Source organism: Schistocerca gregaria, chromosome 3 (genome assembly GCF_023897955.1).
Source record: "Schistocerca gregaria isolate iqSchGreg1 chromosome 3, iqSchGreg1.2, whole genome shotgun sequence".
Taxonomy (NCBI): Eukaryota; Metazoa; Arthropoda; class Insecta; order Orthoptera; family Acrididae; genus Schistocerca; species Schistocerca gregaria.
The window spans coordinates 949,082,020-949,100,156 of record NC_064922.1 but is presented as its reverse complement, the minus strand read 5'-3'; the positions used below and the strand labels follow the sequence as shown (position 1 = coordinate 949,100,156).

The 18,137-nt window shown below is 45.5% G+C and overlaps 1 protein-coding gene across 1 annotated transcript in view; it reads right to left on the bottom strand.

The window, feature by feature from the left end:
* LOC126355722 (uncharacterized) overlaps positions 1-18,137 on the bottom strand; it is a 169,776-nt gene that overhangs the window by 42,431 nt on the left and 109,208 nt on the right. Inside the window, exon 9 of the mRNA XM_050006089.1 lies at positions 5,525-5,714. Within this exon, the coding sequence (XP_049862046.1) occupies positions 5,525-5,714 (190 nt within the window). The remainder of the gene's footprint in view (positions 1-5,524; positions 5,715-18,137) is intronic.

The following is an 18,137-nucleotide window of genomic DNA, read 5'->3' as shown; positions in this document are numbered from 1 at the left end:
GCTCCCTCGCAATAGAAAAATGGACTATTTCCTTTAGAATTACGTGACAAACAAACCAGTGAATTGATATCATGAGGTGCACTGACGGGAAAGAATCGCAACATAATGAACGAGTCGTGTGAGATAAACGAAACTTGTATGTGTGTTCCTACAACTGTAAGCTCATATCTATCCAAATTTCGCGCAAGTCGTATAAGAGTGGCGCTGCTAGCACTGCAATGACGATGCAAATCAGGTTTGATTTAAAAACTCGCTGTGACGGGCCTGAGCGTAAGTTAGCTTTGAGATTGGACATGGTCAAGAACGCCTTTTAAAGGTTCAAATTCGTGTGAAATCTTATGGTACTTAACTGCTAACGTCATCGGTCCCTAAGCTTAGACACAACTCAACCTGAATTATCCTAAGGACAAACACACACCCATGCCCGAGGGAGGACTCGAACCTCCGCCGGGACCAGCCGCATAGTCCATGACTGCAGCGCCTAGACCACTCGGCTAGTCCCGCGCGGCAAGAACGCCTTTAAGACAACAAAGACGGAATTATCAAAACCTCACTCAATGAAATTTCCACTCTGCAGCGGAGTGTGCGCTGATATTAAACTTACTGGCAGATTAAAAATGTGTGCAGGACCGAGACTCGAATTCGGGACCTGTGCCTTTCGCGGGGAAGTGGTCTGGAAGACGAGGGACCGGCGGAATTAAAGTTGTGAGAATGGGACGTGGGTAGCTCACTTAGTAGAGCACTTGCCCGCGAAAGGGAAAGGTCCCGAGTGTAAGTCTCGGTCCGGCACACAGTTTTAATCTCTCAGTCGGTTTCAAAACCTCACAGAGTTTGAACAAGGTCGTTCAACAGGGCTACGAGGATCTGTATGTTCCTTTTGCGACACTGCAGAAAGACTTGCAAGTAGTGTAGCCACTGTACATAACTGCTGCCAGCGGTGGTCACGGGAATGTACAGTCGAAAGAAGCCAGGGCTCCCGATGGTCACGTGGCAGTACCGAGAGGAAGAACATCGTGTTCGGAGTATGGCTCTGGCACATCATAGTGCTTTTGCAGCACCAGTCTGAGCAGTATTTGGCACGCCACTGACACAACGAACTGCTACAACTCGTTTAGTTCAAGGGTAGCTCCGAGCCAGTGTCCTTGTAGCGTGCATTCCACTGACTCAAACCACCACCATTTGAGAATTCAGTGGTGTCAAGCGAGAGCTCATTAGTGGTCCAGGGGGAGCTCTGTTGTGTTTTCTGATGGAAGCATTGGTTTCAGTGATCGCTGTGTGTTGGTCAGATGGAAGCCAGTTGAGAGCATGCAGCCAGATTGTCTGCGTGCCAGGCACATTTGAGCTACACTTGGAGTTGTGCCCTAGGGTACGATTTCGTATGACGGCAGCAGCACTTTAGTGCCCATTCCATGCACCCTGCCTGCAAATTTGTACATCAGTCTGGTGCTTCGACCTGCTCTACTGCCATTGATAAGCAGCATTCCAGGGGGCGTTTTCCAACAGGATAACGTTCGCTCACATACCGCTGTTGTAACCCAAATACCGTACACAGTGGCGACATGTTGCACATTGATGTTATATGCAGCTATTGAACACGAGATACAAATGTTGAACATAAAAAAAATTAAGAACGTGACTTGGGATTTCTACTACTTGATTGAAAACAGATGCAGTCGATTATCACAAATTTATTTTAACTCACGACCTCCAATCATCACATTATATGACTCTTCTATCAGGCAATGGTAATAAATTGCGTTTGCGTGGAGTAAATCTCGATAACTCAAAAGTAATTCCTATCGACTGACCCAGGCGTAATGCGAAGTGTGAGAAGAATTCTACAGTACACGGCCCATGAAACCCTCGTGGAAACTTTGCCGACGTGATTCAACAAATTAATCAGTGGCTGGAGTGGGCGCAATATCATCTAATACAGCGTTGTGTGGACGTCGGACGACCTCGAGGTGCTGCAACGCTGCACTCTTCTATTCTCTCCTAGCTATCTTGCTCAGTACATAGCTGAACCAAAACCTCCTATCTCCAAGCTCAATCGTTCCCTTTGCTAAGTCCTAAACTGCAGAGATGCTCACTCTTTCTCAGGCAAGCTGAGTCAAGAACGCCACGTCTGCACTCTAGGCAAGCTGGGAATGGAAGACCTCTACAGAGACTTCTGCCAGTCCGCTCTTCACCTCAGTTTCCCCTCCAGCAAAGTCACTTACGCCAACTGCAGCACAAGTCACATTAATTATGCCTCGCTTCCCTCGCTGACCAACGCCTGCTCTGGGAAGTGATCGAATTCCCACAAAATTTCCCTTCCTCTCAACTTCTTCTGTTTAGCTCTCCCTAGGGCACCCATCAAGGTTAGTGTCTGCACAAACGCCAAGTTTTCCAGAATTCTGACTCCCAGGAGAGTACTTCAAATTCCTTGGTCCTACGTTCCCACCGGAGGCTGGCGTATTTCATGCTGTCGCTCTTCACCTGATTTACTTCAGGCTCTGAGGACCGTGAATTCACCGTGAAGTTGCTATAGTCACGAACACGCATATTTTGACCTCTGTTGACCACTCCACCATAGCTTTGCATGGCTTTCTCGCATGTTTCACAGAAAACGGGACGACATTTATCAACAGACGTAAAGTTCAACATCAGTTTCCCGGTACAGTAGCATGGAGTCAGGGTCAACCACCCACTGACTGTCACTGATCTTAGGGCAGCTGGAGGCCGCGCACCGTTACCGCTTTCTCAGAGCTTGAGCCGCCCTAAGCTGCCTATTGTCGCTTCCCCTCGCCACTCCCCAGTCAGCCACGTTTAACTCTGTATACTTCCCTGGATAAACTAGCCTCCAGTAAATCCACTCGTTTCCACAAAGTTTTCATGTCGTGTGACTTAATTTAAAACCGTCACCCGACATTAATTATTCCACTACGTCGACACTATACCCTCGATAAGGTGCATTGTGCCTTGTCAGTCATTTTGTTCAGCCCTACTGATCGCTCAACGTGAGTTAGGCGATCTTTAATGACTTCATGTAAGGGGCATAGTTCTTGCCATCTTACAAAATATATATATATATATATATATATATATATATATATATATATATGTTAATAGTTGACCAACTGTGAGTATTTGAAAAGATACACTCCTGGAAATTGAAATAAGAACACCGTGAATTCATTGTCCCAGGAAGGGGAAACTTTATTGACACATTCCTGGGGTCAGATACATCACATGATCACACTGACAGAACCACAGGCACATAGACACAGGCAACAGAGCATGTACAATGTCGGCACTAGTACAGTGTATATCCACCTTTCGCAGCAATGCAGGCTGCTATTCTCCCATGGAGACGATCGTAGAGATGCTGGATGTAGTCCTGTGGAATGGCTTGCCATGCCATTTCCACCTGGCGCCTCAGTTGGACCAGCGTTCGTGCTGGACGTGCAGACCGTGTGAGACGACGCTTCAACCAGTCCCAAACATGCTCAATGGGGGACAGACCCGGAGATCTTGCTAGCCAGGGTAGTTGACTTACACCTTCTAGAGCACGATGGGTGGCACGGGATACATGCGGACGTGCATTGTCCTGTTGGAACAGGAAGTTCCCTTGCCGGTCTAGGAATGGTAGAAACGATGGGTTCGTTGACGGTTTGGATGTACCGTGCACTATTCAGTGTCCCCTCGACGATCACCAGAGGTGTACGGCCAGTGTAGGAGATCGTTCCCCACACCATGATGCCGGGTGTTGGTCCTGTGTGTCTCGGTCGTATGCAGTCCTGATTGTGGGGCTCACCTGCACGGCGCCAAACACGCATACGACCATCACTGGCACCAAGGCAGAAGCGACTCTCATCGCTGAAGACGACACGTCTCCATTCGTCCCTCCATTCACGCCTGTCGCGACACCACTGGAAGCGGGCTGCACGATATTGGGGCGTGAGCGGAAGACGGCCTAACGGTGTGCGGGACCGTAGCCCAGCTTCATGGAGAGGGTTGTGAATGGTCCTCGCCGATACCCCAGGAGCAACAGTGTCCCTAATTTGCTGGGAAGTGGCGGTGCCATCCCCTACGGCACTGCGTAGGATCCTACGGTCTTGGCGTGCATCCGTGAGTCGCTGCGGTCCGGTCCCAGGTCGACGGGCACGTGCACCTTCCGCCGACCACTGGCGACAACATCGATGTACTGTGGAGACCTCACGCCCCACGTGTTGAGCAACTCGGGCGTACGTCCACGCGTGTTTGAATATGTAACGTTCGCGACTATATAGTTAAATTACAGACGTAAAGTACAGCTTAAAGATTATTTCATTTTATTTGTTTAATAAGAGAGTTTTGAGTTGCTTATTTTAATGACGTCAATGAGCTGAGTGCAGTGGTTGGTTCTTAGTAGATTTTGGTGCGAGCCGCGCCCTGTAAGTCAGTTCTGATTCGCCAGAACTCTGTACAGCCAATAAGAAGTGAGACGGTTTGCCACCTAGCGCATGAGATACAGGCGCTGGTAGAGGGAGAGAGAGAAGAAGGTAGTAGAGGACTAGCTTTCGAAGGAGCCAGTCATGCTGAAAGTGTCCGAACGCATTATGTGTAAAATGAAGTGATATTGTGACTTCCGTGTTTCCGTACGGTGATAAAGGTAGCTGGTGTTTACCATTAACTATTTGTGAAATTTTAAGAGTCAAGAGATATTTTGTTCTGGAGAAAATCGCGTGTGTAAACTTTGAACAAAAAGCGTGGCGGTACTAAGTAAATTCTTTTTACTGAGTATATATGGCGAGCAAAAACTTTATTTAAAGAGAACCACTGAATGCCGAGTGCAAAAGTAAATAGCAGTTTATTCACTGTGTAACTCTCGTAAATGATTTCGGAATTGGATAGGACAAGTTCTGGCTGTTTGATTGTGACGAGGACTATGAACAGGAACTTCAGTGTTTTGAACACATGTGGGCTGATGATCTTGCTCAATGGCAATAAAAAAATCCTAATGCAAGTTTAGAACGACCTTTGAACTTAGAAATTTGAATAGCAACCCGTTTTCGGTTTATTCATTAGAGTTCACTAGGCTATTTTCAGCTTTTTGTACTAGTAGCGGCGTCCGACGTACAGTTATGAAATATCAGTTTCTTCAACATTGCTTTTCTGAGATATCTTAAGTAGCTGCAGTCAGGAGTTACGTGTGCAGATCTGCAGCAGTATCGAGGTAGGTGGACAATTTATGTTGCAGAACCACCGTCGATGTGCGAAAGAGCGCGTTACGCCGCAAGCGGTCGATCGATTCTGTCGGCCGTGCAAAGGACTGCCTGCTACGTAACGAAGCGTTCCTTAGCGGCCACGGCGAGAGACGGAGTAATCCATCATAAGGTAAGAAGATATCTGCAGCAGCTACGGCGAGTAGCGCGTGCGTCTGAGCAAGCACGGCTGAAGAGCGGGTGAGCGCGCCTGTGCGTGAGCGCTCCGCCTTCGCTGCCGACGCTAATGGCTGGCTGCCGCCGTCACATTAGGAGCGTAATGGAGGGCGCAGACTCACGGAAGTAGCGGCGGTAGACGCCCGGCGCGAACAGCCGGCCCGCCGAGAAGAAGTGGAAGCCGAAGGAGATGGCGAGCCGCACGTGCGGGGGCGTGCCGAAGGGCAGCATGCGTGCCGGCGCCGCCTCCGCCGCACGCAGCGCGCTCACGCACAGCCCGCGGCCGCAGGCGCCGTGCAGCGGGTTCAGGTCCTGATGGCAACCAGCAACACCACACACGTCCACTTCGAAGAAGCTTCTGATGAAGTCGACACAAACAAATTACACTCCAAGGCCAAAACTCACGACACCCATCATAAATATCAGTCAGGCTTCCCAAAGCACCAAAGTACAGCAACTGCATTAATCAAAGTAAACATGCTATGGACAGAAGTGAAGCTACCATCCTAACACTGCTTCACTTTAGCAAGGCTTTCGATACAGTTGACTTTGATACACAGGTTGTTACAAAAAGGTACGGCCAAACTTTCAGGAAACATTCCTCACAAGCAAATAAAGAAAAGACATTTTAGTTTCGTCAGTATGTACTGTACTTCCTCGATTCACCGCCAGTTGGCCCAATTGAAGGAAGGTAATGTTGACTTCGGTGCTTGTGTTGATATGCGGCTCATTGCTCTACAGTACTAGCATCAAGCACATCAGTACGTAGCATCGACAGGTTAGAGTTCGTCACGAACGTGGTTTTGCAGTCAGTGCAATGTTTACAAATGCGGAGTTGGCAGATGCCCATTTGATGTATGGATTAGCACGGGGCAGTAGCCGTGGTGAGGTATGTTTGTATCGAGACAGATTCCCAAAACGAAGGTGTCCCGACAGGAAGACGTTCGAAGCAATTGATCGGCGTCTTAGGGAGCACGGAACATTCCAGCCAATGACTCGCGACTGGGGAAGACCTGGAACGACGAGGACACCTGCGATGGGCGAGGCAATTCTTCGTGCAGTTGACAATAACCCCAATGTCAGCGTCAGAGAAGTTGCTGCTGTACAAGGTAACGTTAACCACGTCACTGTATGGAGAGTGCTACGGGAGAACCAGTTGTTTCCGTACCATGTACAGCGTATGCAGGCACTATGAGCAGCTGATTGGCCTCCACGGGTACATTTCAGCAAAATGATTCATCAAACAATGTGTCAATCCTCATTTCAGTGCAAATGTTCTCTTTTCGGATGAGGCTTCATTCCAGCGTGATCAAATTGTAAATTTTCACAATCAACATGTGTGTGATGACGAGAATCCTCACACAATTGTGCAATCACGTCATCCACACAAATTTTCAGTGAACGTTTGGGCAGGCATTGTTGGTGATGTCTTGATTGGGCCCCATGATCTTCCACCTACGCTCAATGGAGCACGTTATCATGATTTCATACGGGATACTCTACCTGTGCTTCTAGAACATGTGCCCTTACAAGTAAGACACAACATGTGGTTCTTGCACGATGGTGCTCCTGCGCATTTCAGTCGAAGAGTTCGTACGCTTCTCAACAGCACAATCGGTGACCGATGGATTGGTAGAGGCGGACCAATTCCATGGCCTCCACGCTCTCCAGACCTCAACCCTCTTGACTTTCATTTATGGCGACATTTGAAAGCTCATTATCTAGGCAAACCCCAGTAGCAAATTTAGAGACTCTTCGCGCTCGTATTGTGGACGCCATTCTCCAGGGCTGCAGCAGCGCATCAGGGATTCCATGCGACAGAGGGTGGATGCATGTATCCTCGCTAACGGAGGACATTTTGAACATTTCCTGCCACAAAGTGTTGGAAGTCACGTACGTTCTGTTGCTGTGTGTTTCCATTCCATGATTAATGTGATTTGAAGAGAAGTAACGAAATGAGCTCCAACATGGAAAGTAAGCGTTTCCAGACACATGTCCACATAACATATTTTCTTTCTTTGTGTGCGAGCAATGTTTCCTGAAAGTTCGGCTTTACCTTTTTGTAACACCCTGTATTGCTAATTGAAATGAAACAACTGAATTTCTCAAACAGCGCAATACACTGGTTCGACAGCCACCTCAAAAACACAAATCAACAAGTCATTTGTGGGTCGGAGAAGCCATCATGGAAAAACGTGCGCTCTGGAGTTCCCCAAGGCTCCGTCCTTGGTCCATTTTTATATTTATTTGTTTATTGTTCTGTCAGACCAAATTAAGGAGACGTCTCCATGGTTATGCAACGAGTCTATGCATGAAATTATAACATGATAGTAGAAACAGATAAAATGAAATATAAGAAACATATTCAGGCGACAAGTAGTTACTTTAAATAAAGAAAATCAACAATGTAACACTGGAATTTGCTTAGTTTTTCAGCTCTTCCAGGAGCTACTCGACAGAATAGAATGAGTGACCTATGAGGAAACTCTTCAGTTTAGACTTAAAAGTGTTTGGGCTACTGCTAAGATTTTTTTGAGTTCTTGTGGTAGTTTATTGAAAATGGATGCAGCAGAATACTGCACTCCTTTCTGCACAAGAGTCAAGGAAGTGTATTCCACATGAAGATTGGATTTCTGTCTAGTATTAACTCAGTGAAAGCTGCTAACTCTTGGGAATAGGCTAATATTGCTAACAACAAACGACATTAAAGAAAATATATACTATGAAGGCAATGATAGAATTCCCAGACTATTGAATACGGCTCGAAAAGAGGTTCTCGAACTTACACGACATGTAGCTCGAACAGCCCGTTTTTGAGCCAAAAATACCCTTTTGAATCAGGAGAATTACCCCAAAAAATAATACCATACGACATAAGCGTATGAAAATATGGGAAGTAGAGTACTTTTCTTGTTGAAGGATCACTTATTTCAGATACTGTTCTAATGGCAAATAAAGCAGTGTTTAATTTCTGAACAAGATCCTGAACATGGGCTTTCCACAACAGCTTACTATCTATCTGAACGCCTAGGAACTTGAACTGTTCCGTCTCGCTTCTATTATGCCCATTCTGTCTGATCAAAATATCGGTTCTTGTTGAATTGTGAGCTAGAAACTGTAAAAACTGAGTCTTACCGTGATTTAACATCAAATTATTTTCCACAAGCCACGAACTTATATCATAAACTACAATATTTGATACTGTTTCAATATTACACACAAGATCCTTCACTACCAAGCTGGTGTCATCAGCAAACAGAAATATTTTTTAATCACCTGCAATACTAAAAGGCATATCATTTAAGTAAATAAGAAACAGCAGTGGCCCCAGCACCGACCCTTGGGGAACGCCCCATTGGGACTTCTCACTGTACATTAATGATATTTCTTCAGTGATTCACTACTGCAACTACCATCTATATGCCGACGACATCCAACTGAACGTAAGTGCAAGCCCCAAGATCATTTCTGAAGCTGTACCGAGTATGAACGCACATATTTCCTCTGTATCTCGATGGGCACAGAACCTAGGTCTGAAACTGAACCCCAAGAAATCCTAGGTCATTCTTATATCTCATCCAAAGTTAATGAGCCGGTACTTTTGCCAAACAGTTCCTCAAATACTCCTCAATGGTACCCAACTACCATACCAAAAACCAGTAAAAGACCTTGGAATAATCTTGAATGGACACCTAAACTGGGAAGAACAAACAGTCACAGCTTGCCGGAAATCGCTCTCCTCCCTACACGCAATCCAAAAATTTAGAAAAATATTTCCAACCCATGTTAAACAAAAATTAGTCCAAACACTAGTCTTGCCTAATCTTTACTACTGTGATGTAGTTCAACGCGACACAAATAGTGAAAATTCGAAATGCCTCGAGCTAGTGATGAATGCTTGCGTTAGATAGGTGTGGAATATACGGTTGTATGATCATATCAGTCCTTCATACTCCCAGCTAGGTTGCATACGCCCACATAAGGTACGCGACCTCCACACGATGTGTTTACTTTATCGATTTCTTAGTCACTGGTGCCCCCAATACTTATCTTCTCACATTAAACACCTATCATCATTCCACAATCGCAATACCAGATCGGATACGTCTAGCATCTTGGCTGTACCTTTACATAACACAAAATCTTTCTCCGTGTCATTCTCCATCTTAGCCATACGACTACAGAACGCGCTCCCTTGTGATCTGCGTCTTATCCAGAACCACTCAACATTCAAGAGGGAACTCAAAACGTACATATTAGGGACGGTATAGCCACCATTGTTGTTCCCCTCTCATCTATTTCTTTCTCCTCTCCATCATAGCTTCGAATTTTACCATTCTATTTCTCTTCCTCTAACCTAGCTACCTCTTCTATATCGCTCTCACCCCATTCTATCGTTCTTATGTCTCTGCTCGATGAGAATAACTCACACGCTGCAAGAACATAACGAGAAAATTCCTAATTAGCAATAGCACTGACCTTCATAAAAGAAAAATATTTTTACGTTCATATACATAGTCATTACTATTATTATTATTATTATTCTTGATTGTTACAATTATTTTTTGATTGTTGTAATTACCCTTGTACTACTGTTATAATTTCTATTTTTTTCTTTAACATTAATACTGTATAGCAAGTGGTATGTCGATAATGTTCTGTACAAACTGAAATTCGTTCAATGACTGGTTAGGTGTAAGAGAGGGCCTGAAGGCCCTAATCTTGACAGGTAGAATAAATGCTTAAGTAAATAAATTAATTAAAAACGACGCACCGCAGATTATCTGGATGGGACACAAATCGGTGGATGTGATGTACATGTACAGACAAACAAATGATTACAATATCCGTTTTGTAATTAAAAACCACCTTTTCTTCCTACACTGTATATTATTACCCCCAGATGCGTTTCGCCTTCTTTTTACTTTAAAGCATTTTCACTGGGAACTGGAATGATACAGTTTTGTTTTGATATGTGTGATCTGTAGATTATAAAGCAGCTCGCGTCTCGTTTCTTTAAAAAAAATTTCAGTGAAATTGGATGATGTATTCAAGTGAAAGAGCTTCGTGAACTGAGCAAGTTGAAACTTCCCCTGCAAAAATTAAAATTACTGGGCTGGTAAACTTATGCATTATTTGAAACTTCCTGGCAAATTAAAACTGTGTGTCGCACCGAGACTCGAACTCGGGACCTTTGTCTTCCACGGGCAAGAGCTCTACCACCTGAGCTACCCAAGCACGACTCACGCCCCCGTCCTTACAATTTTCACATCTGCCAGTACTTTCAAAAATCCCTACAAAGGAGTGTCCCTGATAACAATAACCTATACTTTCCATGAATCACTTACCTCACAGAAATCTTCGTTACTCGAACTACTGCAATACAGCGAGCGCCAATACTGCCAGCTAAATAAAAGATTCTACCTACTGAAGGCACTAACTACTGATAGGCACAGTTAGCAAAGGAAAGATTTTCATAGGAAACAATGTATTTACCTTAATAGCTTTCTACATCTACATCTACATCTACATCCATACTCCGCAAGCCATCTGACGGTGTGTGGCGGAGGGTACCTTGAGTACCTCTATCGATTCTCCCTTCTATTCCAGTCTCGTATTGTACGTGGAAAGAAGGATTGTCGGTATGCTTCTGTGTGGGCTCTAATCTCTCTGATTTTATCCTCATGGTCTCTTTGCGAGATATACGTAGGAGGGAGCAATATACTGCTTGACTCTTCGGTGAAGGTATGTTCTCGAAACTTTAACAAAAGCCTGTACCGAGCTACTGAGCGTCTCTCCTGCAGAGTCTTCCACTGGAGTTTATCTATCATCTCCGTAACGCTTTCGCGATTACTAAATGATCCTGTAACGAAGCGCGCTGCTCTCCGCTGGATCTTCTCTATCTCTTCTATCAACCCTATCTGGTGCGGATCCCACACTGCTGAGCAGTATTCAAGCAGTGGGTGAACAAGCGTACTGTAACCTACTTCCTTTGTTGTCGGATTGCATTTCCTTAGGATTCTTCCAATGAATCTCAGTCTGGCATCTGCTTTACCGACGATCAACTTTATATGATCATTCCATTTTAAATCACTCGTAATGCGTACTTCCAGATAATTTATGGAATTAACTGCTTCCAGTTGCTGACCTGCTATTTTGTAGCTAAATGATAAGGGACCTATCTTTCTATGTATTCGCATCACATTACACTTGTCTACATTGAGATTCAATTGCCATTCCGTGCACCATGCGTCAATTCGCTGCAGATCCTCCTGCATTTCAGTACAATTTTCCATTGTTGCAACCTCTCGATACACCACAGCATCATCTGCAAAAAGCCTCAGTGAACTTCCTATGTCATCCAACAGGTCATTTATGTATATTGTGAATAGCAACGGTCCTATGACACTCCCCTGCGGCACACCTGAAATCACTCTTAAAAATAATAATGTACACTACTGGCCATTAAAATTGCTACACCATGAAGATGACATACTACAGACGCGAAATTTAACCGACAGCAAGAAGATGCTTTGCTATGCAAATGATTAGCTTTTCTTTTCAGAGCATTCACACACGGTAGGCGCCGGTGGCGACACCTTCAACGTGCTGACATGAGGAAAGTTTCCAACCGATTTCTCATACACGAACAGCAGTTGACCGGCGATGCCTGGTGAAACGTTGTTGTGATGCCTCGTGTAAGGAGGAGAAATGTGTACCATCACGTTTCCGACTTTGCTAAAGGTCGGATTCTAGCCTATCGCGATTGCGGTTTATCGTATCGCGACATTGCTGCTCGCGTTGGTCGAGATCCAATGACTGTTAGCAGAATATGGAATCGGTGGCTTCAGGAGGGTAATACGGAACGCCGTGCTGGGTCCCAACGGCCTCGTATCACTAGCAGTCGAGATGACAGGCATCATATTCGCATGGCTGTAACGGATCGTGCAGCCATGTCTCGATCCATGAGTCAACAGATGGGGACGTTTGCAAGACAACAACCATCTGCACGAACAGGTCGATGACGTTTGCAACAGCATGGACTATCAGCTCGGAGACCATGGCTGCAGTTACCCTTGACGCTGCATCACAGACAGGAGCGCCTGTGATGGTGTACTCAACGACTAACCTGGGTGCAAAAATGGCAAAACGTCATTTTTTCGGATGAATCCGGGTTCTGTTTACGGCATATGATGATCGCATCCATGTTTGGCGACATCGCGTTGAACGCACATTGGAAGCGTATATTCGTCATCGCCAGTCTGCTGTATTATCCGGCGTGATGGTATGTGGTGCCATTGGTGACACGTCTCGGTCACCTCTTGTTTGGATTGACGGAACTTTGAACAGTGGGCGTTACATTTGAGATGTGTTACTACACGTGGCTCTACCTTTCATTCGATCCCTGCGAAACCCTATATTTCAGCAGGATAATGCACGAGCGCATGTTGCAGGTCCTGTACGAGCCTTTCTGGATACAGAAAATGTTCGACTACTGTCATGGTCAGCATATTCTCCACATCTCTCACCAATTGAAAACGTCTGGTCAATGGTGGCCGAGCAACTGGCTCGTCACAATAAGCCAGTCACTACTCTTGATGAAATGTGGTTTCGTGTTGAAGCTGCATCGGCAGCTGTACCTGTGCACTTCACCCAAGCTCTGTTTGACTCAATGCCCAGGCGTATCAAGGTCGTTATTACGGCCAGAGATCGTTGTTCTGGGTACTGATTTCTCAGGATCTATGCAGCCAAATTGCGTGAAAAATGTAATCACATCTCAGTTGCAGTGTGATATATTTGTCCAATGAATACCCGTTTATCATCTGCAGTTCTTCTTGGTGCAGCAATGTTAATGGCCAGTAGTGTATAAATGCATGATGTGCGAAAAGTGTTAGGGCCCTTGTAGCAAAATGCCTGGCAAATAAACCTTTGAAATTTTGTCGATGCCTGAGTTTTTCTTTTAATTATGAATTTTTCATTATCGTGATGACGTTTAATGCTAACTGAACCAGTCACTTATATATTACTGAGAAAAAATGGTGTGCAACATCTGACCAAAAGTATCCGCAAACCTATTAGTGGAAATTAATATGTCGGGTTTGCAACTTTCGCATTTATGACCGCTTAAACTCTGCTGGGGTCACTGAACGTCTGTGGAGGAACAGCAGCTCCTCCTTGTAGATCCGGAACAAGGAAATATAGTGACGCTAGGGTTTGGAGCGAAGACGACATTCTGAGTCATTCCAAAGATATGAAACTTCCTGGCAGATTAAAACTGTGTGCCGGACCGAGACTCGAACTCGGGACCTTTGCCTTTCGCGGGCAAGTGGACCTGCCCGCGAAGTCAAAGGTCCCGAGTTCGAGTCTCGGTCCGGCACACTGTTTTAATCTGCCAGGAAGTTTCATATCATCGCACACTCCGCTGCAGAGTGAAAATCTCATTTTGGATTTCAAAGGTATTCCACTGGCTTCAGATCGGCGTCCTGTGCAGGCAAGTGCATTTCATGAATTTTATTGCCCACAAACTACTGCCTGAGAGATAATACTTCATGGCAGGGTGTATTGTGTAGCAGATACAGTCCTCCACTCCGAACTGTTCCTCAACAGTACGCAGCACACACTCTAGCCATGAAAAACACCCTCATACCGTAACACCATCTCTTCCATAGTTCACTGTTGGCACTGCGCATGATGGCAGGTAACATTCTCCAGATATTCATCAAAATCCAAAACCTTCCTTAGGGCCGGCCATTGCGGGCGAGCGGTTCTAGGCGCTTCAGTTGGAACCGCGCGAACGCTACGGTCGCAGGTTCGAATCCTGCTTCGGGCATGGATGAGTGTGATGTGCTTAGGTTAGTTAGGTTTAAGTAGTTCTAAGTTCTAGGGGACTGGTGACCTCAGGTGTTAAGTCCCATAGTGCTCAGAGCCATTTGAACCATTTTTGAACCTTCCTTCGGACTTCCGCAGGGGCAGCGTATAACGTCAGTCATCATTCCAAATCACTTGTTTTCACTCTGGACACCACCTCAAACGTCTCGTAGCATTGGCTACAGTGAGTAGCTTACAACAAGCTTCTCCACCATTGTACCGCATTTTACGCTCAACCACTGTGTTAGCTGGACTGCTGGGTGCATCTTGGGACTCACGATTGATTCGTTCTGCTGATTTCGTGGAACTGTTTCACAACCACACTTCTCAATGCTCGACATACACGTCTGCCAGTACATGGTCTTAATTTAGCTTTGGTTGTTCCTTCGGGTTTCCACTTCACAGGCACATCAGTAGTAGTCGACATGGGCACCTTTAGTAGTTTTAAAATGTCACTGACGAATTTTTTACTCAGATGACGTCGAATGATTTGCCCAAGTCACCTTTCTGATATCACTGCTTCTCCACTGACAAAAAATATTTCCTGCCTCCTTACATATTGGCAAGTCTGCCTCTCGTGACGTTTGGCGGTCAATTTCGCATGACGTAAGCTTGTCCGGATACTTTTGATGAGGTAATGTCGGTTTAATGAAAGATGATATATTGTATTATATTGCATTGTATGTTAACCGGGGACCTAGAAACGACGGAGAGGCTCCGTCCCCGCCACAGCCGCAGTGGTCCACAACCCCACGACGACCACCGCAGTCCACTTCACCCCTCCGCCGCCCCACACCGAACCCAGGGTTATTGAGCGTTTCGGCCCCCGGTGGACACCCCCAGTGAACGTCTCACACCAGACGAGTGTAACCCCTACGTTTACGTGGTAGAGTAATGGTTGTGTACGCGTACGTGGAGAACTTGTTCGTGCAGCAATCGCCGACATAGGGTAGCTGAGCCTGCATTCACCGAGGCAGATGGAAAACTGCCTAAAAAGCATCTACAGACTTACCGGCTCACCGGACCTCGACACAACTCCGCCGGACGGATTCGTGCCGGGGACCAGGCTCTCCCTCCCACTCCAGAAAGCCGTGAGTTAGAGCGCTCGGCTAACCGGGCGGGCACTATGATATATACATCTCTTTGTAATTGGTATTAGCACAGATCTTTTGGCATATGCAGCGCATTTACCATGCATCGCGTAGACAAATGGGTATAAGATTATGTTTCAAGGCAAGTGGACACAGTATGTCATTGATATGTGCGGGGACACTTCACGTATGCTCACATCTTGCCAGTTAATTCAAGTGGGCTTGAATGATACACTGATGAAGCACAACATTATGACCACCTGCTTGACAGCTTGTTTGTCCGTCTTTCGAGCAAAAGAAATCACTGGTTCTGCTTATCATGCATGCGACAGTTTGTTGGTAGGTTTGTGGAGGCATGTGGCGTTGGATTTCTACGCGCTGTTCATGTATTTCTCTTCAATAACGGGCCGCTGATTTGCGTACGCGATGATGGCTCCCGATAAGCACCGAGACGGGTTCCGTGGGATTTACGTCAGTTGAACTTGGTCGCCGAGACATCAAGGTAAGTTCACTACGGGGTGTTCAGAAAGTCTCTCCGCAGTGCAGTATGGTTGTCAGCCGCGCGTGTCGTGTGATTGTTCGCCTCGCTGGGTTACTTCCCTTCAAGCGGACTCTCCCAACATTCCACTGTTTCGTTTGTCAGCCCGCATCAGTACTATCGTTGGTGTGTCTCGTTACGCGTTGACGTGAACGTCGAAGTGTAGTTCCTTTATTCGTTTATTTCGTTTTTGTCACTGTTAAAATGGTAACCATCGAAGAACGTGTGTTTTTAGTCGAACAACTGCTCAAAGCTGGCGCTAAGTACACTCTCAGTTCGTCAGACATTTAATTCAGTTTTCCCGGAGACAAAACTCCCACATCGCGGTACTGTGCGAGATTTGATTAACAAATTTCGAAGTACGGGTTCAGTGACAGATGCACTGAGAGGTGTACGTCCTAGCGTTTTGTCTGAGGACTGTAGGAGGATACAAGATGACTTGGACAGGATTTGTGATTGGTGTAAAGAATGGCAGCTAACTCTAAATATAGATAATGTAAATTAATGCAGATGAATAGGAAAAAGAATCCTGTAATGCTTGAATACTCCATTAGTAGTGTAGCGCTTGACACAGTCACGTCGATTAAATATTTGGGCGTAACATTGCAGAGCGATATGAAGTGGGACAAGCATGTAATGGCAGTTGTGGGGAAGGCGGATAGTCGTCTTCGGTTCATTGGTAGAATTTTGGGAAGATGTGGTAAAGGAGACCGCTTATAAAACACTAATACGACGTATTCTTGAGTACTGATCGAGCGTTTGGGATCCCTATCAGGTCGGATTGAGGGAGGACATGGAAGCAATTCAGAGGCGGGCTGCTAGATTTGTTACTGGTAGGTTTGATCATCACACGAGTGTTGCGGAAATATTTCAGGAACTCGGGTGGGAGTCTCTAGAGGAAAGAAGCGTTCTTCTCGTGAATCGCTACTGAGGAAATTTAGAGAACCAGCATTTGAGGCTGATTGCAGTACAATTTTACTGCCGCCAACTTACATTTCGCGGAAAGACCACAAAGATAAGATAAGAGAGATTTGGGCTCGTACAGAGGCATATAGGCAGTCATTTTTCCCTCGTTCTGTTTGGGAGTGCAACAGGGAGAGAAGATGCTAGTGGTGGTACGAGGTACCCTTCGCCACGCACCGTATGGTGGATTGCGGAGTATGTATGTAGATGTAGATGTAGAAACTACTCTATATTTCCGATAAAACGTCCAGGAGTCTGGGAACGGCCCACACAGCTGTAAGGAAAAAATTAGAACTTTTGCCGTACAAAGTGACAGTCGTGCAAGAACTGAAAAATAATGATCATGGCAGGACACTGCGATATTGTCAATGGTTCAAAAATTTCGTTCAATAAAATGGAAGGGATATTCTTAATGAAACGTTTTTCACTGATGAGGCGTGGTTTCATTTATCCGGGTACATGAACTCGCAAAATTCTCGTATGCGAAGTGCTGTAAATCCATTGCGTATTCATGAGGAATCACTTCATTCTGTGAAAATAGGAGTTTGGATTGCAGTTACTAGACATCGGATTGTAGGTTCCATATTTTTCAACGAAACAATAAACGCGCAACGATACTGAAGTGATATTCTGTACCCATTCATAGGAGAACTTGTGTTAACTGAAATACTGAACGGTTATTTTCAACAAGACGGTGCAACGGCGGCTACTGCTCGCGTTTCAATGTCACTGCTTGCTGATGTTTTTGGTGATCACATAGTTTCACAGGGCCTTAGGCCTCCACGATCGGCTGACCTTACACCACCTGACTTTTTCTTCTGGGTGCAGCGAAACCAAATTGTCTATAAAAACCGTCTTTTAAAATCCATCGACGAATTGAAAACTACAATATCCACTTCCACTGCTTCTTTTACAGAAGAAATGTTAGAGCTTATGTTCGGAAACATGATTACACGAACTGAATTGAGTAGTCAACAACAGGGGGGCCACTTTCAACATTTAATGTGACAATTTGTAAGTAAAAATGAATGTTCAATAAATTAATAGCTTGTACTTCACTGGGTTCATTTCGGCATATTCACTGCGGTATACGGCACTCGCGGCTAACAATCATACGGCACTGCGGAGAGACTTTCTGAACGCCCCGTGTAACACTCCTGAAACCACTGTAACAGGGCTCTGTCTCCGAGACTCGGGCAATTATACTGCTGAAAGATGACATGGCCGTCGGGGAAGACGTCAGAGCGCGAAGGGAAGGAGGTGGGTAACAGCTAT